Source organism: Panthera tigris, chromosome D1 (assembly GCF_018350195.1).
Source record: "Panthera tigris isolate Pti1 chromosome D1, P.tigris_Pti1_mat1.1, whole genome shotgun sequence".
NCBI lineage: Eukaryota > Metazoa > Chordata > Mammalia > Carnivora > Felidae > Panthera > Panthera tigris.
Window position 1 is genome coordinate 25,228,933 of NC_056669.1, and position 24,448 is coordinate 25,253,380.

Here is a 24,448-nt window from a genome sequence, read left to right on the forward strand (position 1 = left end):
GACTCAGTGGGCCCTACAAAATAACCGGACGTTCAAAGAAACAGCCCAGAGTGTGACACTGGTAAAGCCTTAGCCTCTCCTGTTTCCCTGTGCTGTTAAAACACCATTTCGGATGCAACTCAGACACATTTGCAACTTTCTTGGGAGGGGAGTTCAAGTTACCGGCTACCACTGCCTGCCTGGGCTCACGGGCTGAGATGTGACATTATATGAGGAATCCGTTGAGAAGCCATCCTGGTGGACAGGCATTAAGTGAACAAACCTCTGTTCTCTGTTAAGAAATGCTATGGAATTTCTGGCAGTGAAGAACTTCAGAATCCTTGCAAAAGAACAGATTTCTGGAAGAGGTACAGAATGGCTCCATACCCAACAGGACACCGCTGTCTTCCTCTTATTTTGAAGAGAGACAGAACAAAGGAAAAGTCAACTACTCCAAAGCTAGGCAAATGAGCCCTGGAGTCTGCAGCCCTCTCCTGGGCCAGGCCCACACACTGTGGACACAAGACAGAGACAGGAGTTGCTTTGAGACCCTGAACAGAAAAACTACAAGCGAGAGCCGTTAAGCTGTTGCACACCTACTATGCACGATACTACGTTTGCTGCTTTATGCTGATCTCATTTATTCCTTACAATCACTCCAGGGAGTAGATACTATTACCAAATTTGCTTTTACCATTTTTACGACAGGGAAAACTGCTACACTGTGCGGCTTGTGTCCACTGGCCTTGTCCAAGGCCATTCAGAAGTAAAATGGCCGTGAGTGGAACCCAGGCAGTCTGGCACTCCAAACCCCTTTGCCTCGGCGCTGCTTTGTCATTAGACAAAAACAACCCAGAGGATGGCATCTAATCAGCCCGGCTGGCTGAGGTGACCACATGATAAAAGGACATAGCTTTTAAAAATATATATACATGTCTTCCTCACCTCTCACAGCAGACACAAGACACTGGACGGCCAGTGGTTCTCCAGACGATCTGACCATTGGTGACCTTGGTGTTCACCTCCACAGGTGGTATTTCCAGCCCAGTGAGTCAGTCCCCCTCCCGGTAACTATTAGGCTAATGTTACTTCGCTACCCTTCCCTCCCTCAGTTGCCTCCAAACCTCTTTCACACTGCTCATCTTAACATCCCTTTGGGGAGTGAAGGGCCAGTCACACCAAGCTGAGGAAGGGAAAGGAAGGACATACCAGGTTACTTCTACCCAGGCAAGTCCTAGTCATTGGCAGGGAGCCGCTAGCTTGTTCCAGGTCCCAGAGAACATACCACAGTCCCTTGCCCTTGAGATGGGGCAGCCAGAAAGTGCAAAGGGGGAGTTTAAGTCATGTCGGTGGAACCAGCTCAGAGGCAGGGACGTCAGACAGAATTATTATTGCTGTTTTTCCTGGCAGGGCCATTTCCCGAATTGAAATGTCAGAGGCGCGGGCTCTATATGCCTGCTCCAGCTCTTTCTCTGTGTGCATTTGACCCCCGTCTGCATATAACAGCCGGGTTGGGTGGTGGGCAGGGTATATTCTTATCCACGGGTCTCCTCTTTTGCTCATTGTGGATTTTCCTCTGTTCACAAGGAATACAAAACTGACACATTTAGGAATGCGGAGCCCAGGTCGTAGGGGAGGGGCTCTCAAACTTCTCTTTTGTCTTTACACTAAAGGGAAGAAGGGAGCGTAAAGAGGTAAACCAGATGTCTAACAACAGCATAGACACTTGAATGAGGAGAAATGTGTCTGGGGAACGTCACAGCAAGGAAGTCAAGACAGGGTGATGTCAGCTCAAGCCTCCTTCCCCCGACTCTGGGAGAAAGATCGTATAAGCCCACCCAGCGCTGATAGGCACACACAGCCTTCTCGCCATGGCTTTCCTGAAGTGGCCGTTTCCCCCTTCGGAAGGCTCGCGCGTGGTACCAAACGAAAGGAATCCAGGAGACCCCCCCCACCCCCGGAAGGTTCCTCCTATTTGCTGATTCCCAAACTGCCCTTTGGTTGCGGGGAGCCATAAAGAGGAAGGACGTGGAATTATTCTTCCGGCTAGAAACGCCTGGTCAGGGCAAGCATTCTGGTCTCTGGGGGGGGGTTCGTTCCCTGGCCGGAACCAGCGGCCAGACTTAACACAGCCACGTGTCACCTTCATTTCAGATCTGGGCAGGCACAGCAGGGCCACCTGAGGGAAGCACACCGCTGGCAGGCAGCTCTAGGGCTGGAATGCATGGTGGCCCCCTGCCAAGAGCATCCACATCTAGGCCCTCGGGAACTGCTGAGGCCCCACAATGGTTGAAATGCTGCAAGGAGGCCAGCGCTCCCAGAGACACATCTCCCACAGGACATTCCTGTATTGCTTAGCGTAGCTCTGCCCCATCTTGCACCTCCTCTCACCCCGGGCCCAGCCCCATCCACCCACCCAACTCGAAGGTGCTCCCAGTGACCTCTGTCCCAGGGAGCAGAGGATGGTGCTAAGAATAGTACCAGTCATGGGAAGGGGGAGTTCACAGACTCAATGTGACTCACAATGGTGTCCCTGTCTGGGGCCCCCAAGGCAGTCAACGGCGTCCTTCACCATGCTGCCCTGGGGTGTCACACATCAGGAATCCGGTGGCATCACTGGGAAACTATGCTTCTCAAGTAGAGACTCTCAGCCACAACAACAGAGGGGTCCCTGTTAGAAGGGAGGCTCTCGGCAAAGAAGTGCAGGAGGGAGGGCCCCACACACGCTCGCGCTGGGCCTGCACACCCCCCAGCTCCCTCGCTGGCTGCAGCAGGGGGATTTCCTCAGTTCCTCACACTGCTTTGTTCTTCTCAGCTTCTGGGCCAGAGGAAGGTACAACAGTGACAGTCCTGATGTGAAGAATGTGATACAATCTTCGAAGCAGAGGTATCAGGTGGGGACCCTCAAGGCTTACTTCAAATCCAAGGCGCCAATCTACAATTTTTTGAGGTACAGCTTCGAGTAAATTCCTACTCATTCTGGTGATGTGTTAAGTCCCTTCTCCTTGTCTAGGAACTGGAAGGCCTGCCACGTATCTTGATGAGGGCTGGTTGTTAAAAATCCCCTTCTATTTTTGTTGTTGTTGTTGTTACTGTTGTTGTTCCCTTACTCTGAGTCTAAGAAGTGAGCAACTGCAATTTTTTTAAATGTTTATTTGTTTTTGAGAAAGAGACAGACGTAGCGTGAGCGGGGGAGGGGCAGCGCGAGGGGGGAGACACAGAATCCCAAGCAGGTTCCAGGCTCCGAGCCTGACATCACAGAGCCCGACGCGGGGCTCGAACTCACAAACCTCGAGATCACGACCTGAGCCGAAGTCAGACACTTCACCGACCGAACCACCCAGGCGCCCCAAGAAGTGAGAGACTTAAGATATACAGCAGAAATTTGGCTAGGACCAAATTTCAGTAAGATTCTCCTGGTAACAATGCCTTCCATTTGCCAATCTGTCAGTCGATTTCTTCTCATTTTCTAGCTTTGGGGGCTATCTGCCCAATGGACTCACTGCTAGCGAACAGGGCCCAGGATTGGACTTGAGTTTTTCCTTTTCATTGCCACCACAAGGTCTCACCCTGTCATCTGCACCCCAGCACGAGGCTGACAGATCAGAGCTGATTTCCATGCAGACAGAGGTCAGCACAGAGCAGTCGCTCTGTCTGGTAGCCATCCATTATGGTGTATTTATACCAAGGCCATCAGCTCCAGGCCCATCTCTCTCATCACTAGAATATATGCTCTGAGGACACACACTGTGCTTCTTCACTGCTGCAATCCAAAGCCTAGATGGTGCCTCACCGGCAAATACCGACAATCAAAAAGCTACCTGCTGCCGAATGACCCCAGTTGTTGGCTCGCTGTGCGCACGGACTACCCCTCGTTGATCCTTATTTTCTCAATGGCAGGTATGGCATCTCAGACCAGGGCTCAATAAACATTTACTGACTTGTACTGCTCAAACAATCGTCCTCTGAAGAAAGGGGTAAGGATCTTAAAAACCACCCCACCTGCTTCTCTCTATTAAACCAGATCTGGGACTAATCAACATGAGTGACTCCCGGGCTGTTTCATCAACATGTTCCCCAAAATAAAAACGACCACACCGCCTGCCCTTTGGGGATTAATTTGCTACTTTGAGAAGTTAATCTCTTCAGCTTGACTCTAAAAGTCAAATCAAATACCTCAGTGTGGGCAGGACACCACATTTATTTTAACCTATGAAACTCTCATGGTTGGTCACCCTTGCACAAGGGCAGACTCTGCCCTAAGAACACACATCTGGCAGGTGGTCCTAAAACAGAGGAACGGGCCTGATGGGCCCCTCCCTTCCACCCAGGTGTCTCTACCCACAGCCAAACGATGATGGCAAAAACAGAACCCTCAAATCCAGAAATGACCCATCTGTTCACAAGTCTTATCTTCCTCTCCTACTACTGTAAAGGTGCCCACCTCTGGCAGCAGACGGGGTGACCCCAGAGCCTAAGCATCACACCCCTTCCTGTCAACCCCCTTCTAAGCTCTCATTCACGAAAGATTCCAAAATGTCTCTATTTCCACGAAGTCCTTACGAAATGAAGTTGAGGAACAACCAGGAAACATCCTGACAGTTAGCTTCTTGCTCTCTGGACCCAACGCCACCTGAGGCAGCAGACATCTTCTGCCTGAGGATGAGTAACTGCTGGGCTGTTTGACAATCAAAGCACCGGGAAGATTTTTAAAAGAAAAGGAAGGGCAGAGATTGCTTGATATTTTGGCTTGGCTTTCTGTCCAAAAAAGGTATCTTTCCCCTTTTTTCTTCTGAGTTACGCCCATCTCTTGCCCCCCAACCCCAACCCGATCGCATTTCACCTCCAACACGATCTAGATGCGGTATGTTCTATAACTCGCCAACAATGCCTTGGTTTAATAAATCGCATGTTCTATCAGAGAGTTCCCATATCAGTGCCTAGAAACTCAAGGACAGCAGTTGGGGGATATAAATTCTAATAATTCAATGCACAACCACAAAGAACACTCTCTGACAGGGGCTGGAAAAACACACTCCACGAACATAACGCACAATAACTCCGTGAACTTTATTGCTCAAAGAGCCAGTACCTAACAATGGAAGCAAGTTAGAAAACCGCTCTCAAATCAATTAAAACCAGCCTTTGATGTCAAGTCCATGTCTCTGGCACGTGAGACCAAAAGAAAGGAGAACTTCAAAAAATTAAAAACAGACAAACGTGTCAGGCGGTGGTGAACTGAGAGAGGAGAGCAGAGAGCATCCCATGAAATTAAAAAATACATAACATATGCCCATGGGATGCCCCAAGTGGGGAGTTCAAGCATTCGGCACTTCCCTGATTCACTGCACAATCTTATGCAACTAACTGAACCTCTCTGGGCTTTAGTTTTCCCATCTCTAAAATGGAAACAGCTATCCCTGCTCCTCCCTACTTTATAAAGACATAAATTAAGTTCCTGTTATTAAGAAATATAGAAATATAAATACACACACACATATTATGTATGTACATAAAGAGGTGACCACAATACTGAACAGTTTGGGAACAATATAAAACACAACAGTGGAATTTAACAGAAGAACAACACAGCAGAATATATATATACATATATATATATATATATATGTATATATATATACACACACATATATTTTTTTATAGTTTATTTTTTTATTTTGTGAGAGCACATGCTCACATGAGCAGGGAAGAGGCAGAGAGAGACAGAGAAGAGAATCCGAAGCAATCCCAAGAGAATCCCAAGTGGGGACTCGAACCCACGAACAGTGAGATCATGATCTGAGCCAATACCAAGAGTCTGACGCTTAGCTGACTAAACTACCCTGGGTTCCCCTAGAACATATATTTTTAAAAACAGACTTGTCAGAGAAAGACAAGCAAAAAAGATGAAATTAATAAAACACACACACACACACACACACACACACAGAGTAAAGCACAAGATAAAATTCAACTATTCTTCCAAGAATTAAACCGGCCTTTTTTTTTTTTACATGGCAAACTTGGAAAAGGAGGAAGTGGCAGGCTGAAAGGAAGGTTCAAGTATATAAATGCGTGATTTTTAAAAGATACTGTACACGAGAACAACCAGTGAAGATTTGCTAAAGTTAGGGATAACTCTGTGAAGTTCTCGCTCTGATTCAAAGTAGGTGCACACAGACAAGAGCAGATGCACACTGCTTTGCAAGTGAAAGTATCACACACATTTATGGTTTGGGGAAATCTTGGCCACAGACAGACTTAGATCCTCTTTCCCCCAGTGTGCTTTTTTTCCCTAATCATTTATGCTCCTCACAAAGCACGCTCCGCCTACTTATTTTGTAGGGCTGACCTAGGAATTCAGCAGCATTGCCCACAGACGTCGGTGGGTCGAACCCGGAGGCGGATCCCATGAGCATGACCTGAAGGTAAAGCAGAAAGTCCTGTCCAGCTCATCCATGTGCAAGACACACCGGGGGGCAAGCTGAGGTGGCTGGCCACAGGCCGGCCGGGCCGCCCCACCTGGAACAGACGTCGGCGAGGCTCCCGGGCGAGTCTGTCTCGGTCCTGAGAACGAGACAGTCACACGCTTTAGGGTGTAGAGGAAAGACCCTTGTTTTTGCTTGGGCTCCTCACACCTGCATGTGCTCAAGTACACCTGCGTGGGGGTGGAAGGAGAAAGGAGACGGGTCTTCTCTTAAAGGGGCCGCCTATATTCAAATACAGCCACCCCTGCCACCAGACCCAAGAGCCCTGACCATACTCGACCCACCACTCACACACAGACTCGGACACAGAGAGGGGGAAGCTCGAGTCAGGAAGTGGGTTATTCAGAGCTTTTCCTCCTGATGTCTTCTAGGTAACGGACTCTTTTACGAAGTCCCCAGAAACAGGTTGGGTTTGGATTTGAGGGTATGGGGTGAGAATCTTGTTAGAAACCCAAGAGACGCTTTGTGGTACCAATGCAAATGTCAAAAGAAAATGCCTCCCGAATGATGTATCTGGGTAACAGGAAGAAAGAAAGGTGTGCTCACTGATGAGGATTAGAACACAGAATTGGAGGAGTCGGGCACCCGTGCTTCTCAGGGGGCGGAGGGCACTCTCTGGAACTTATTCTCTCCTAGCAGCAAAGTCCCCCCTGCGTGTCCAGGATGCCACGAAATGACCAGCTAAGTCTGTTAGAATTCTCGGGGAGGTGAGCTAGACCCCAACGGACCATCGAAGCACCGAATTTTTCAATTCTATCCAGCAATCAACCTCCGAACGCCCCTCAGATGTAAGGTGTGGTAGCCAGACCGGGTTGGGTAGCAAACAGAACGTGAACAACAGTGAGGAGATAGACAAAGGAACGTATTTTGTTCCGCCATCGTGTGATGGCCTGTGTCCTACCTACGCCTTGCCTTTAAAGAAGAAAGGACCGAGAGCCTTGCCTTGAGGGGCCCTGCCCGAGAAATGGCACCCATCTCAGCTTTGAATGTCAACCACCTCCACAGAGCTGCACCCTGCGAGCACCTCTCCAGCGGGTGGAGAGGAGCGCCCCGGCCTCCCGTCAACGTTTCACATTCACTCACTCAGGACCACTTTCACTCTTGTGATTCTCAGGGAGAGGTGAGTCACACAGAAGACAATGCCATTTTTGCTTTGTTGAGGGCAACAACAGGCACAGAGCTCTGAAGCCTATCATGGGCCACCAAGAGCATCGGGACCGTGGCCTTGAGTCCTGCCGTGCTGGCCTACCCGACAACCCGTGTTCGTCGGGGGGGCTGATGTGGCCGGTCAGCAGACCTGCGGCAGCCGTGACGAGGTGCTACTCAGACCTCTGACTGCAGGCAGCAGGACTGATGGGATCCACCATGTCCCCGCTGAGGCCACACTATCTGGGGCCGCTCCCCAGAGGCATGAGGTTCATTCCTGGGGGACACAGAGCTGCTCCGCTGGGCGACTCTGGCATGAGGATTCCCCAGGAGCCTGACCAGACTTTTCTTGGCACTGAGCCACTCATGGAGGCTCTTCCCCACCCAAATCCGCCCTCCCTCTCTCCTTTTACAGGTGTCAGACCTGCAGCCTGGTCTAAAAGCTCCCCGGCCTTCCCGTGCTGTCCCCCACTTTGTCCTTCATGGACCTCCCTCACACACCAAGACATTTCTTGCAAGTCTAATCCAGTCTTGACATCTACGTCTTAGCAGACCCAGAATGACACTAACCCGGCCACTAAGAGTGGATCTTTTCCTACTAATCGCCCGACACCGTGAAAAACTTTGAAAGGCATCTCCTTTGTGGTTTTCTAGGCGACGTTGGGCTAGACCTCTTTCCCCCTCTGAACCTCGATTCCCTCATTCGTACAGTGAGACTCACAGAACCTACCCGGTGCGGTGGTTGGTGACAGTTCAAAAAAGGTAATGTCCATGAAAGAGGCGAGTGCACAGTAGGAGCTTAGCACAGATGGTTTGAGCTGAATGGCCAGAGTGACCTAATCTGATATTAAGTATCTTTCGTGCCCTAAGTCACTGCCACCAATTACTGGAATTCTCTAAATAAAATACATTAACCTCTGGCCTCAAGGAATACAGAATTACACCGGAAAGACAAAAGTTGCAGGATGATACGGAACAGTGGTAACCTGCTATGTACCTAGCAAGGCTTCTGGACGCTTTCCCCAAACGATTCCTTCCATCCTCACAACCGTCCTATGAGACCATAACTATTACTGCTACCATTTTGCAGATGAGAAAACTGAGGTACGGGGACGTCTGCTTGCCTGAGGTCACACACGGTCAGTGGCAAAGCTGGGACACACGCAGGGTGACTGGCGGCCGAGTCCAGCTCTTGACGTCTCCATGAAACATAACCAGGGCTTAAACAGCCTAGGAAGGCCTCCCTCTTGGGCGTTTTGCCTGGACTGAAATGGGAAGGCATTCCCAAGTGACAGACCTACCAACCTGTGGTGTCACATGGAAGTCGCCTTAGGGAGAAACGGAAGGGGTACAGCTGCTCTTGAACTGAGTCTCTATACCAAGGAGCCACGCACTGCTCATGCTCCAGAGCAGTGAAGGCCATCCAAGGAAAAGAGAAAGATGCCAAGGGGCAAAAGCAGGAATATTTGGGACGTCTGGCAGGGCCTTTCCCAACAGAAGCTGCGGGGAGTTTCCAAGGCCTGTTGGTTGAAGGCAACGAGGACCTGTGTGGATGCCTCAGCAGTGTGCTGGCTGACTTCTGCTCAGTGGAAACATTTTACTTCAAAGACCAAAAAGGTGGAGCCTCAAACTGGAGACAGAGCAGGAATTCCAGAACAGTCACCACCCAATTCCATCATTTGTAGTTAGCTTTTGTTAAAGAAACAGGGACCCACAAAATCAGAGACTTCGGGACTCCTCCAAAACGGGCAGGGGGGCCGTCCCCAAAACAGAGGGGTCAACTTGCAAGTCGCCTGCCATCCAAAATCCGGGTACCCGCTCGGCCTCGGGTAGCTGGGGACGGCACCAGGGACTGAGGCACACCGTGTGAAGGGTAAATGGGCAAAGACAGCTTGCGAGGTATTACTGTAGCTGAATCAAGACGAGGAGGGGGCTCAGTCAGCTGTGGCCTTCATAAACAACTGGCGGAAACAGGGAGCCTCCCTTTCCACGTTTTTTTTTTTTAAGACATTTAGAAAAAAAGAAAATTAATAATGAAGCCGAATCCCGCTCCCCTGTGATCCTTTTCTACTCGTGTCAGATGATTACAAAGAACTACCACAAAGTGAATCAGGGGGCAGAAGCAGGAAAAGGGCCCTGCAGACCAGAGAAAGGGACCTCTCTCATCCAGTTCAAATTTCCCAAGGAGTTTCCCTCCCCCATGACCCACGGTGTTTCCCCGTCAGTCTCCTAACTGAGCGGCATGTTAACCCATCACTCCAGGGAGATCCCTCCCCCCAAAGCATTCCACGCACCCCTCCCCCATCCCAGGACCCACCGCCAAACACAGCACAGAGAATCAGAATCCCGCCCGGCTTCTGAGATGCTGGCTGGCAGCAATGCCCCACTTTAGGCCAAGAGGGGTGTCTGCCTGGCTTCCTACAACCTGCTCATCACAGGGCCTCTGAACCGGAAAGGGGAGACACTCTCTGTTGCTGCCTTTCTCATTTCTGAGCTCGCTTCCTCCTGCCCATTCAGGTGCTACCCAAGGATGCTCTACACTGAGACTGTGGTTGGCCGCCTGCAAGCCTGCGGGCCAGCTCCAGCTTCGCCTGCCCCCAGAACCTCAGGGCACCTGGAGAAGGCAGTTACTGCCCGAAATGGGGACCAGAGTTCTATATTCAAGTCCACAAGTTGTTTCTTCTCATCTACAGCCCATGCACACACTCTTACACTGATGGCCTTCACCCAGAGACTATATTCCAGAGCGTGGCTTCGGTAGTTATCCCTCCCCTGGCCCCCAAGTTAAAAAGCTCTATGCTGTTCCTAATAACATACCCATCTGGATTCAGAATTGTAGAAATCTCCCGCACAAAGTCCCGCCGCACTAGGAATTTGCTTTGGTGACCCCTCTCCCCTTTCCTTATCGGTAACTTGGGCTTATACCAAAGGTTTCCTAGGTTGCTATTTGTACCTGAGTACCTTGAGATTATTTTGCAATCCCGTTTTCCTTCAGAAAACTCCGATTTCAGGTAACACTGCCAAATCTCGGGTTTCATTCTGAATTGAAGGGCTTTGAAGCACTTCCTTTTGCAGTGAAGTTGTTTATTTTCAAAAACACGTTTTAACAGTAGCTTTGGGTTACTGAACCCTAAAACTTAACTGTGAGCCAGAACTCCAAGGTTCTGGGCTTGGCCTAGGGACTTTCTTACTGTATGACTCTAGACTGGCTCCAGGGCCATCGACGACATGGCAAGAAGTCTTTCAGTCCAGAAGCAGTTCGAGAGGGTTCCAGGGGAATGCACTGCATGGGGCTTCGTTTTCTACAAGACTAGTACTCCTGTTTTTGGTGATGTCTCATGCAAAAGTATTTGAAAGTTGGACTCCCGACAGTCCCACATTTAGCCATAAGGAAAATGAGGGACCGTATTTTCACCAATCTGCAGAGCACTCCGTCATTTCGTTACAGTTAATAAAACGAAAGTTAATGAACGGCTTTGGGCTCAGCCTTTTTCAGCCTTCAGGATGAAAAAGAGACCCTAACCACTTCATTCACAATTGCAACTCTGGGTGGGGACATACCCAGGCACTGGACAACAATAGCATTACCACCAGGCTTGCTCAAGAAGCAGCAGTGATAGGAAGGGTGCCTTATCTGGCATAATGTCTGGCCATCCGGAATGAAGTTCGATCAAAGGTGACCTAACAGCCCAACGACTCTAGACTGAAGCCAAAGGCTAGCATTATGTCCTCCCAAGAGCCCCAACCCGTATACGTGTGGTGCTAAGTGGTAACAAGCGGGAGACGAGGTCTCTAATCTACTATAGGAAAGCAACTGAGGTAAGCAATGAGTCTTCTCGTTCCTTAACGTGGACAAGGACTGCAGAGGTGAGTGAGACAACTGGCACTTGAGGTTCAATTCGGGAGCTACTTCTGGGCACGTGGCAATGACGTGGTCACTTTTTGTGCCTCAGTTTCCTCATCTACAAAATGGGGCCAGAGGAAGAGAGAACACTATTTGACAACACAGAATGCTCCTTTGTAGCTACTGCAATTGAAAAAATAATCGGAGACTGCTATGTTTTTCAGGGATCTGGGAAGCATTTTGCTTAGGTCTATCAAACAGATAGGAAAACACTGGGCCACTTCTCTCAGATTGTTTTGTAATTGGACGGGGTTCATAATGTATCTTCAAACAAGAGAAAATGGAGCTTTCTGATTGTATCAGTTTGATAACCGTAAGCAGTTCACAGTAAGGTAAGAAGGTACATTTTGGCGGAAGCCAGCGTTGCATTTGATGTATTCTTAACTCAGCTAACAGGCAGCCTTTCAAGCCACGTTATCTGCCCCCACATCTTGACCTAATTTAACAAGTTGCCATGGGAGCCCAGTGAAGGTTGATGCAATTTTCTTATCTTCGGAGGAAGAATGTAACAGTGCAAGAGAATGTGAAAATTCAGTTTCTAACTGATTTCCACACATACAGTGCAGTAACTAAGACATCACATGAAGAAGTGAAATGCAGTCCTTTGAAGGTGATAGAGACAAAGACCCAAGCTCCCTGTGCGTAATGGCAGGGAAATGACTCTCTTCCCAGCTCGGAGGACGTATACATACACACTTTAGCTGAAGCCAAGTACTGGTGATGGAAATGAACACGGCTCCTCCTGTGTGGCCACACATACTCTGGAGTAACAGAATTTTAAGGGAATGAACAAAAAAGGAGAGAGAAAATAGGTGTGACTTTAACAGGCAATAGAAAGTTTGCCAACACTCATACAACGCTTTCTGCTTGCCAAAGGCCTCTTCCAAACTTCAGCTCATCTTAACATGTCTGCATAAGGCCAGAGCCCCATCTCTAGGAATCCCAGGCACGTGCACGCGCCGCGGCTGGCGGAGGAGGCTGAACAGGTATGTTCCATCCCCTTCCCCATCCCCTAGAGTGGACCTGAAATGATACGGGACCACAATGAGCGGGCAAGGGCAAGGGAACCACCACAGAGCATTCGTTTGCAGTGTGGACAGATGTCCACCAAGCACTGAGCCCAGGAAAAATGTCCCCAAAATTTGGGCTGGCCCCCCCACACGCCTAACAAATCCTGACCTTCATGTAGACCACAGCAAGAAGAAAAAATCTAGTCCAAGTCTAAGGACAATTCTCATTACACGAATTCAACAAGATCATGAACCCTCAAGGGCTACTCCTGGCCCTTATCTGCACTCAACAGTGCTCAGAAACATTTGTTGGAACAACTGGTTTGTTACAACTGAGCTCCCAACCCACACCCCCCATGCTTAGTATCATGCCTAGCACTCCTTTGCTTCATTAACTGATTTAGTGCAATTACATTTGCCCAGATCTCCCACCACCAAGATAAGGATGAACACCTTCCACTTTACTAAAAGTAGAAAAGGGTACAAGGTAAATTTGCCTAAAATCACACAGTGTGGTAGAGCTGGGGGGCAGCCCAGGGGACTTCTGTTTTCTGGGCTATTGTTCTCACCACCATATGAGACAGGGTGAAAAGCTGTATCCCCAGTCATAAAGCAAAACTGGATGGTGAGATGCTTAAAACGTGCTTTTAAAGGCAAGCGGCTGCTTTAGTCTTCGAGGCCTTTAACTGACAGTCACCTTCCCTCTTCTTCCACTCACTGGGTGTTATACTCCCTTAGAGAAAGAGAGAGAGAGAGACAGAGAAAAGAAGGAAGAAAGCAAGAGCACCTTTTAAAAACAACCCACTCAGGGGCGCCTGGGTGGCTCAGTCGGTTGAGCGTTCAACTCTTGATTTCAGCCCAGGTCATGATATTAGGGTGTTGTGGGATTGAGCCCCATGTCAGGCTCTGTGCTGAGCGTGGAGCCTGCTCGGGATTCCCTCTCTTTCTCTGCCCCTCCCCTCTCTTGCACACATTCTTTCTCTAAAATAATTTTTAAAAATCCATCCAAATCAGGGGTGACGTCAGCCATAACTCAGACCTCCAGAGCACACCTGTATTTCTGCTGAAAGAACTTTCTGACACTCCTATCTATTTGGCTCTGAGCTGGACTTCCAGGGAAGCCTCGCGGGCAGCAGGCTGATGCTGGGCTATCTTGACGGCAGCTCATGTCTCTTTGTATTTCACATTCATTCTGAATTCACAGTTCATCCCTTCCTGTCTCTCCCTGAAACAGGGACACTTGGAAAGATTCTCCGATAATTCTTTCGAGGTACTAAGATCATCTCAGTCAAAACCCTTTCAGTCACTCTTAGAGACTGTTAGCTCGGCAGGCTTCTCCCACACAGGAAATCCAATAACTAAGACATGTAACACTTGCAGAGGGGTTTCTATTAGAGGCAGAGATCGGGCTGCCACCCCTCCCAGAAACTCCTAGATCTGCACAACGGCCAGAGATCCTGACCAGAATCTTATCCCGTGAAGGGCGACCGAAACCATCAGGCTTTCTCTGGCCATAATTTTCTCTGGCCATAATTTCTCAGGCATAATCTGGCCATAAACTTTAGAACTTAGGGGTCAGTTTCCTTAATCTCAGTATCCACAAAACCACCCTCCCAAGCCAAGTTTTCATGATCACATACCTAGCTAAGACAGACTGATGAAAACTGCCATAGGAGAAACATTGATTGTGGATACTGGTGGTGAGAAGGGTGATTATGGCAGAGAGAATACAGAAACGCCTTCAGCGAGGGGAAACTAAGTTCAGGACTTGGTACTGGAAGTCAGGGTTGAGGCTGAAGAAGGGCTGGCCTTTACATTCGGCAAATGGCAGAGCACGGATCTCCCCGCGCCGCGAGAACAGAAGCAAGCGTGACCAGCTAGAGACCCCGCCACCTCCCAAACCCACACAGTCATGCTGGAGGTTCCTGGGTCTTTCCTTTCTCCTCCTAATTAAGCTGCATGACTCCCCACTCCTTCCTCAGTATCCAACTGGAGTCCGGGGCTTAAAATACCCAGGAGCTGAGACTACAGGAGCCAGAACTCTTATACACCTTGAAAGAGGCTGAATATATTTTTTGAATATACACCTTGAATACACTTTTCCTCATTCCAGAAGTCATTAATGGAAAGGGGCAAACTTTCTAACAGTCTGTTGTCTGGAGATGGGAGAGGACTCCCTTGGAAAGCAGCACTTTTCCACATGCTAGTGACATTCAAGCAAAGACTGTGGGAAGCTACCGTAGAAAGAACAGGGTGCCTTTCTGGGTCCTGACTCTGTATAGACCTTGTTGCTACCTTAAAACACAGAAATAATAATTCCTGGCCACCGCTTCATGCAAGGAACTGCACCAGGAGCTACATGGAATATACAGCACGAAAGACACACTCCCGAACTTTAAAGGTGGAGTAAATTTTCTCAGCCTTTGAGTTGTTCTCAAAGGTCAGCTGGCTTCCCTAGTAAAACCCTGAGAGTTCCCTGCTAGAAGAATGAGGATCAAGCCCGCTTTTGAGATCAGCCAGGCACCGCCCTAGAAACACAGGTATGACGATTTGCCTCCATCCACACGAAGGGTGCCCCATGTCAACCTGTCCAGGGTGGAGTCAAGTACAAGAGAATGGTGGCCTACACAACAGAGTAACCGAAGCTTAAAATAAGCTCCACTCAAGCAACATAATTTCTAATTCTTAGAAAACACTACAGTCTTCTAGAAAGGATCTGACAGTTAACACATTAACGCTCCTTGGATATTTCACAGATACCCTCTTCAAAAGCCTCCAAGGTTAGGCAGCACGTGGGCTACGACACGTTCAGACAATGAACTGTTTGATTACCCAGATTCTCCATCAAAGCCTAAGCTCTCAATATCCACTTCCCACACCCCATGCTCTTTCTTCATTCACTCGTAGAAGAAAATCAGTAATAGAGCTAAGTGAGAAAAAAAGCAAGGGTTTCCCAACAGAGAGGCCAGGATCTGGACAGTGTAGGGTGACCAAGGGAACTTTTACCATTTGAACGGCCAGCCGATTGAGAACTCCCCTATAGAACAATCTAGAGTGTAAGCCATTCCATGATGCCTCTGAGGGAGAAGTTTTCCCTACCACTCTTGGAAATGATCTCTTGGGATAGAATGACATTGTTTACTTCCAAAAGTCAATGGCTATTCACAGAATGGGGGGACAGATGGATCGGACGTCTTAGAGGCTTGTTCGTCCCAACTCCCCCGCAAAAAAGAAAGAGGCTGACTTCAGTCTCTAGGGACATGCACACGGTGCCTTCTACTGAACCCACCCATGGCAATAAGCACACAGAGGCGGCTGAGGTGGGGGCAAGGTGCCTACCTGTGTAGCCCGCCAGGGCGGCAGCAGGAATGACAGGCTTGTCCTTGTTGAGGTCAGCACGGTCACGCACATAGTCCTTGAAGGTGCCCTTGGGCTTGTGGTTGGGCAGGGCGGCTGGATAGTCCTCTGAGTCGAAGCTGTCATAAGAGGGGACGCGCTGCAGGCTGTTGAAAGAGGACTGGCTGCTCCAGGACTGGGTGAGGCGGTCACAACTGTCGTAGCTCTCCACGCTCTCAAAAGAGTCCTGGCCTCCGAGCTTACCTGGGGGAAAAGGAGGTGGGAAGAGGGCAGGGGGAGAGGAATTGGGAAAAGATAACTGTAAAAACCCTCTCAGTGACGACGGATTGCTCATCAGACCCGAAGGAGGGATGGAAGAATGGAGAGGCCAGTGGAAACGGAAGCATATGGGTGTCCGGGGGGGTAGGGCGCCTCACTGGGCCCCATCCGCGAGCCCACCGCCACCGTGTTGTCCTGTGTTACAGCCCCTGGGACAGAGACTCAGCTGCATGTTGCTCTTATCAGTCAGAGGGGCACAGGAGTGTTCAGAACCAGAATTCCAGAGCCAGAAATCCAAGAGCAGAGCATCATACACGGTATTACAGAATTTCTGGCTGACGCAGTAGACTCAACGAAGAGATAAAGAAATCAGAGCAGTGTCAGGCTTAACTCCCTACTCCAAATCAGGCCAATGAGATGATTTCAAAAGGCCCAATTTGGCAAAATACTTTGGTCATAAGAAAAAAAAAATTTCCACTAGACTAAGAGCAGATTCACCTTCCTTGACCTTGGAACTGAAGTGTTATTTTTTAGCATTTTTCCAAATACTATTTTTAAATGAAATACATGCAATGCCTCTATGCCTTCTCAAATACAGAAATAACTTATGAGATGCTTTTTTCCAAGAGATTAAAAAACAAACAAACAAACAAACAAACAAACAAAAAAACACTATCGCTCTTCTATCCATGTTCTTTGTCCTCTCCAAGTACAATTTTGTACTTGGAATTTATACTTCACTGGGGGAGTGTGGCCAATAAAAAACAAAGGAGCTGATTAAAGAGTTAAGGTCCATAGCAATGTCAGAAATCCTTTACTCTAGGAGTTGCTTCAGGCATTCTTAACTGACCACAAGATCATGCAAGTTCATTAATTTCCCAAACCAGGTTATAAACAGCTGCTATGATTGCATAATAGCTCCTAGAGAAATTTCCATTGGCAAAAATGCCATTAAAAAGGAGACTAACCAAAAAAATAAATAATTTGGAGGAAAATAAATGTATCTAAAAGCTAAAAAGCTCACAGGAATATGTTCTATGTTCTCCTTCCAGATAGTTTTCAGACAACCTAAACTAAATCACGGGAGACTAAATGGCCATCTCGATTCAGCACTAGCCAAGAGGCAAAAGGATGTGACAAATGTATATGCAGAAATACTACATCAACTCTCAGTTGTTCAGAGGTGGCTGGTCCACTAGAAAGCTTAAAGCCCAGAGTAAGGTTGGCCTATACAAGCTAACACTGGTGGGTTTCTGGTGTATTCTCCCCTTCATAATAGTGGGGGTTGTGGTTAGCACAGTGTAATTCAAATATTTAATTATGGTATCCAAACTGAAACTAAATATATACTAATTGGGAAGGAAGATATGTTGCTCATAAAATTTAAACAAACAACCAAAAAATCCAAGATAAAAGGTATTCAACTAAATATATACTTTTTTGTAAAGCCACTGTTACAGATTTCCTGAGCCCCTTATCCCCTCCAATACTGCTTTTAACAGAAAGGTAGTTATTTACCTACTTAATCTCATTCCTTCCTCAAATCATCCATTCGAAGAAGAGTAATCTCCAGAAGTCAAACCAAAGAGCTCCATGGGTTACTGGCTCTGCCTACCCAGTCCACTGGCACGTTTGCAAGTCTTTATTATTATGACAAATGAAAGAATTGTCTTTTCCAGAAAATCCACATTACAAGACTCAAGAAAACAGCCTACAACACGAATGCAATAGCTTCTTTTGAACAGAACAGGAAATTTTGTGGTGTCTCATAAAAAGGTGTTGGCTAAGACCAGCTCTCCATCTTAATGGTCATTCAATTTCTCTGTGAGACAAACACACCGATAGAAAGCCGAAGAAAGAGAATTTTTCATGAAGAACACCCCACCCGAGTCGCCAATATTTAGGTGGTATTGACACATAAATCTCTCTGAGCCGATTCTACCTCCGTCAGTCACTTTTATATTTGAAGGCCATGGAGAATGGAATTTCCACGAGCAGGAGAGCTGAGTTTCCAAGGAGCCCCAATAAGCAAGGGCACTAAACTAGGCCATAACCACCCTCTGGCAGCCTCTCAAACATGAGCCAAATGTAACTCAGTGGAGAGTTGTGGTTTATGGCAGTAGGCTGCTTTCTTTTAGCTCTATTTCACAATCCTGGAGCTGGGAACCTTCGTTTACGGGTATTTTCTCCAAAAATGGGTTGAATCCAACTGGATTAGGCACTCAGTTATGCTACTGTGCTCATGCAGGGAAGCATGTGCTCTCGAAGACGTCCACTGGCAAGCTTCTCGCAGAAATGGCTTAGAGCAAGTTCCGTCCAAAGCTATCGGACTCCACCAAAGAGACCTCAGAGCACTCTGAACAGTGGATGGGGTAGCCCCACAGCAACCCGCTGCACAGACTAGCACAAAGACAGTACTCAGAGTCCAAATAAGTGGGACACAGAAGCACTTTGTATACTATAATGCTGTACACGAATACCACGATTATTACTACTAATAATCTGCTAACAGTGATGCATTCATTCGAACCAATCACACCATGGCCGTTTCCATCAGCCCCTGGAAGATGTCATGTTTGCGGAACTTCTCAACTGCAAAAAAGCAGCCATGAGCAAAATGGTCTTCCTCCCCAGTTCGTTTGGTCAGTCTGTCGTAAGGGAAGGAGAACGAGGCCAGAGAGAAACACCTAGCGCCCCTTCGTCCGGGTCACTCTCTGGTCCACAGTCACTGACCGTGGGGTCGGAAGGATGCTGGGGCCCAAAACCAAGAACGAGAGAAGGAGGGGGAGAAGGGACAATCACACAAGCGCAAAGCCAGACGCAATTTAAAAACAGCGTGACGGCAGAGCTACCCGAAGTTATGCCACGGCAGAGCCCAGCCCTCACACTCGGCCTCATCGCATATATGTACAGAAAGCCCCATGAGAAAGAGTTCTACTGCTTTGACCTGCCTGGAAAAAAAAAAAAAAAAAGTGCACACATACACATGTGTGTGTATGTATTTAAATAGACATGCACCCAAAAATAAAAAAAAAGAGTCAGAAAGGGGAAGGCAAAACTGGTTCCACCCATCCCCTTCGGTCTGAAACACAAACACCCTGGGGCCCTAAGACGGAAGATTACAGGTTCAGATTTTGCTAGGGACTTTCCCTCTGCAGGGCCTACTGCCTACCCTAAGTGCCTGCTGGGAGGAAGTGTAAGCCTCACACTCAAAGAAGATGACAATGTGTATGGCCCCTGGTGCCTGTAGAATGATTCTTCAAAGTAAAGAGGTCTTTGGGCTCCCCTCTGAGAGGCTCAGAAGAGGCAGCAGAGGGATTCATCACTGAGCAGAAATCACTCCGAGGCCAGCCCAGCCTGTCTTCTGTGGCCGAAGTGCTCAGAGCACCAGCTCGAGGAGCTTTCTCCTGTTCCTCTTCCTGTTTGTAATTTTTCTCCATTTATCCATTGGAAGAAGTCTTTTTTTTTTTTTCCAACTTTCTAGAAATCAGCTCATTCTTCCTCGATGAACAAATATCTCCTGACAGAAGACTACTTTTCTCAGAAACAAAACAATCTGGACACTTCACAAGGCGGGCTTGTGCCTCTGAGTGTTGATGTCCTGATCTTAAATTCGGGTGTGCTTGACCTTTCTTTGCTTTATAAAGTCAGTCAGCTCTATCTTGAAACATTTACTTCCCTGTCAGTGAATGTTTTATCATTGTCCTAAGAGTCGTGTCAACAAGAGTACCTTCTTTTGGAAGCCTCTGGCCACCTTGTTCCCTGGTCCTCTAGCTAAATATTATCCTCTAGCTAAATATTACACATTTCCACCACACTGCTGATGACCGATTCCAAATAATCCACTGGTTAACCATCTTGTGTCTTCCCAAACCAAAGAAGTCACCGGAGGCTAGAGAGCCCAGGCGAAGTAGAGGTCATTCAGATACCAAGCCAGGGTCTACGGTCTGATGCAGAAATACTCTAGGAGGAACACTAGGGCACATGTGGAGTTCAGGGCTTTCCAGGAGGGTCACCTGAACCATTTTTAACTGGTTGTGTCTTCTTGAAGCAAAATTCTCCCAAAGAAGATAAATCACACCTTTAAAAACCACCACATTCAACCAGTTATTATTTAATAAAATATCTTACCCAAGTAAGAAATGTGACTGGTCACCATGCCAATTCCAGCATGGACACCATGCTCTTTGTCATGATGGTGGACCTGGCTAAAATTCCAGGTTGGAAAGCCCTTAATATCTACCTATTCTTGGGACCTGGAAAACTCACAAAGTTAGGTAATTTCTCGGAAACCCAAGAGCCTCTAGAGAAGAAATCGGACCTACCACGACTGGTCCTCCCCATGCACATGTTGTCTGGGGTTACAACTTCTTGTTTGATGGCGAAGTAGTCCGTCTGCAAAGTGTCTGTCTGCAGAGGGTCCCGGAGAATGACCGAGGGGTAGTCGTTCTCATACTTGAGGGAGAGGAGTTCCTCTGAGCTGATGGGATGGAGAGTCTGGTAGGACTCTGTAATGAAGCTAGGCTCTGAGAACTCCGAGGGAGGAACGCACTGAGCATGCTCGATACCATAACCTGGAAACAAAGAGCGTGTGCCATTGGAGAGAGGGCCAATTTGCACCTAAAATAAGCACATCTTCACCATTTACAATAGCCTCACAAGCTGAAAACAAGCTTACTACCTTAAGAGATTGAAAGGAACATATTTTAAGTCAGGAGGGCCTGGGTGTTTAACCTTGCTCTACTACTGAACAAGATACTTCCTTGACAAGATACTTCCCTTTTCTGGCTTAATTTACACATCTCTAAAATGGGGATGATTGCAATCTTCCTCAGAGCGTTGTGATAAAGATCAAAGGAGAGTGTATGTGTAAACTGCCTACCAACACTTGCCATCTTGGAGTGAATACCACTGTTGTTATTAGAATAAAAATCATAATAAACGGGTAAAATGAAAACAACCTGCTCAAGACTCCCTTCCAAAGCAAGGCCATCAGGTAAGAACAGCCCTACCCTAATTCTCTTCTTCTGGCCACCTCTCCAGTATGGTTAGGTTGTCATATCTGCTAGTAAAAGGGAAAGAGAAAGGGCCACAGCCATATCTCTAACCCAACCCTCTGATGGCCAGCATGGTACACGGGATCAAATAAGGTCAAAGTTCAGGGGTCAAGTTGTAGTCTCTCTGCATGACCTTTATGCTGAAGATATCAGAGGGAGAGATCCTGGCGTGGAGGAGTTTGCAGGTTAATAAAAACATCAACATGTAAATAGGTTGAAGCCTTGTGCCTTGTGGGAATAACAAAATAAACAAAAATAAAACAGGCTACAGTTAAGAAAATATTATTTTCCACAGAATTACCACAAAGGAGCCTGAGATCATCTGGGACAGGAATCCTTTCCTAGGTCCCCATCATAGGAAGAAAAAAAACCACAGGAGACGAGTGAAAGGTGAACTTACTAATGAAGTAATCCGAGGTATAGCGGGATTCTGGATAGGTAGGGTTCACTCCATTAACTTGATATGGTTTCACATCCTCTGTAACAGACAGGGCGAGGAACGAAACAAAGAGGTCAACGGGCAAGTAACGTTTAGCCTAAAAGGACCTTGGACACAAGGACCGCAATGATCTCAGTCCCTCTTCTAAGAAATCTGCATGTTCATTAACTGAGCTGGTGTCTGAGTCTACCCTGACTGGGGCCTTGTCTAGAAATGAGATCACAAAAGTATGGCTAAGTCTATTATTTCAGTAGCTGCAAAATGGTATTTAATATCTTGGAAAGAACACCAGTGAGTAATCTCCAAGGGCTGGGAAGGCATTCCACCCTCATTCTAATGGACGTGTGTACCACATTACCATCGGAGGCTTGGGAAGTTACCAGAATCGGTGCCCAACACTCAGGCTGATGCGTTCCAAAACCTTTCAGAAACATATTACAATCTTTAGGTAGGTTGATTTTAACTTCTTCTAACAGAAGTCTGGTTTTTGTGTTGTGTTTTTTCAATCGCCCCCACATTTCAAGTGTGGGCCCAGAGGAGAACAGGACACCGGTAAGGTGACTCTTTGGTGGATGTGGCAGGGCTTGTACAAAGAGAGAAAACAGTTATCACCAACTGCTGCTGGTGACCTAGTGCTAACTCCCCTTGGAAGGAGAAAGGAATGTAGGAGAATTAACTAAGCACAGACAAGGTCTCCGCTGAACGAAGGTAAATTCAGGATCCTCTCATTACCCTGGAATCCAGTGCCGTGACCTCAGCCATTGTACGGAGGGGTCTGATTCTGTTTCACCGTAAGAATCAGACATGAAGAGGGAGTATTGGTTTGGGTTTTTTCCTCAGATACCTGATAGCTTGTTGGGAGCAGAGACTGCTGGGAAAACAAGTTTATGCCTGCACCAAAAAAACAGTTCCCAGTCGAGATAAAATGATTAAACTCTGCTTTAGCAGCTTATCAGATTGAAACATCCCTGTACCTTTGGCCTTCCACCCCACCCCAAACAGCTATGTTCTGTTGCTCTAGTTTAATTACAGAACAAAAGCCATAGCCTCCATGCAAACACGCTGCTCAGCTCTTCAAGGATCTGAAGGGAGATGGTTCTTTACTGCCTCTCCCAGTAGAAAATGGGTAGGACGAGAGGACTCGTGTTCGCAAACATCTTCAATTATTTCCCCATCTGCCTAAATTCTATTCCATTATGCCTTGGCGGGGAGCAAGTAAGCCACACCTGTCTTAGGGACCCAGAGGCTCCTGCAGGAGTCCATATTATGATACAAAGAAGGCAGGGCAGGAAGTTCAATCAAAGAAGACCTACGTTTAAGGAAATGAGCGATCTGGAGGAAACCACCTAATCTGCCCTCATTTTACAGATGAGGACACCAACGGCACCCGCGCTACTCTTCCCATCTCACGGGGCTGTTTTGAGAATCCAGAGACAACACGTATTTGAAAGCACTCGGGGAACAAGGAGGTGCTGCGCAGTTATTAACGACAGCTGTGATCACAAACGCTCCAGAAACACCTGGCGACTCCATGGAGCTCAAGAGAGGGAAACAGCGTATCAGTAGAATATATTTGGGTTACACGGTCTGGTAGAATCCACCTTTGTGTTTATACGCCAATGGTTACATCAGATCTGTTATGAGCCTGCCCCATCTCTTCCCTCTATAAACAGGTCACTCGTGTCAACACGTAGGAGTGGGTGTTTGTGCAGTCACAGGGACATGTTGGGGTTTCGGGAAGCCTGTGCCCGGCCGTCCTCAGGCCTCAGGCGTGGTAGCCGCAGCGAGATTCATCTAGTTCTTGACTGCGTTTATTTATTTATTTTCCGGCAGAGGCTGAGGAGAAGGAAGATAACACCTCTGAGCCCAGAGGAATCTAATTTGGGGCTCTCCTGAGCATCGCGGAGTGGAAAATCTCCTCAAACAAAGGAAGGTATTATATGGAATAAAAGTTCTAATCCGGAGCTCTGCTCCCCGCCCCCAGCGTCTGCGCCACGGGCTGGAGCTGGTGACCACAGGGAAAGGGTGGGCCTGGGTCAGAGAGGCCACCAGGCTTCTAGGCTTACAGTCAGCTGGAGGGCACCGCTGACTGCTGGTAACTGCAATTTATTTTAAGAAGAAATTCAGAAAAATAAGTGCAAAAACACCCAAGTTTGCCGCCTGCTGCTGTTTCTATACTCAGCCAGGACTGTGGTACATGAGTCACTTGGTCCAAAAAGGTTGGAAGAGGCTCGTAGGGGAGGCCATGTCATTACAAGGTTGCAACATGGTATCCTGACATGACCCCGGTGTCTGTTCTGGATGACAAAGGTATACCACACTGCTGTAACCCCAACCCCGTTACTGGGCAGGGAAGCCGGTCTTATTAGTTAGCTCCGAGCATCGAAGCTTTCTTGCAGGATGTGGACAGGTACCACATTGCCATGGATCAAGGGAATGGGTATGAAGACTGCCAGGCAAAAAACAAAAACAAAAACAAAAAACAAAAAAACAACTATCTGTCTTGGAGCTGGCCGAAGACACTGCTCGAAGAGAACATGAGTTTAAGATAAAGACGGAGATGAGAATTTTGCATCACAAGAAGCGTCCAGAGTGCAATCTTGTGAAATATTACAATCTGGACCCCTAATACATAGGAGAAAGAGAAACTAACATTTATTAAGCACCTGCCACACGCCAGCCTGACATGCCTCCACAGCCCGTATTAAGACCTCGAGGGGACACCCACACATCATGGCATCGATGTCCCACCATTGGGTGTGTCCCCTCACCTACCGCTGCAGCAGCCCCACCCGGCCTCCACACCGTTA

At 47.8% G+C, this 24,448-nt stretch overlaps 1 protein-coding gene and 1 long non-coding RNA gene across 4 annotated transcripts in view; one reads left to right on the forward strand and one right to left on the reverse strand.

Annotated features, from left to right (window-relative positions):
- Positions 1–24,448, reverse strand: part of ETS1 (ETS proto-oncogene 1, transcription factor) — a 65,962-nt gene that overhangs the window by 5,116 nt on the left and 36,398 nt on the right. For both annotated transcript variants that reach the window (XM_042959423.1, XM_042959424.1), the window contains exons 4-6: positions 21,600–21,677; positions 20,468–20,716; positions 15,867–16,127 (exon numbers count right to left, since the gene is read on the reverse strand). In XM_042959423.1, coding sequence (XP_042815357.1) covers positions 15,867–16,127; positions 20,468–20,716; positions 21,600–21,677 — 588 coding nt within the window. The remainder of the gene's footprint in view (positions 1–15,866; positions 16,128–20,467; positions 20,717–21,599; positions 21,678–24,448) is intronic.
- Positions 2,552–24,443, forward strand: LOC122231417. Of its 2 annotated transcripts, XR_006208655.1 has the most exons (5): positions 2,552–2,929; positions 6,325–6,407; positions 12,394–12,503; positions 21,495–21,589; positions 23,007–24,443. It is a non-coding gene; the product is annotated as an uncharacterized LOC122231417 (long non-coding RNA). The 2 variants fall into 2 exon arrangements; XR_006208654.1 differs by lacking the exons at positions 12,394–12,503; positions 21,495–21,589; positions 23,007–24,443 and adding an exon at positions 3,453–4,750 and having other exon boundaries at positions 6,325–7,635.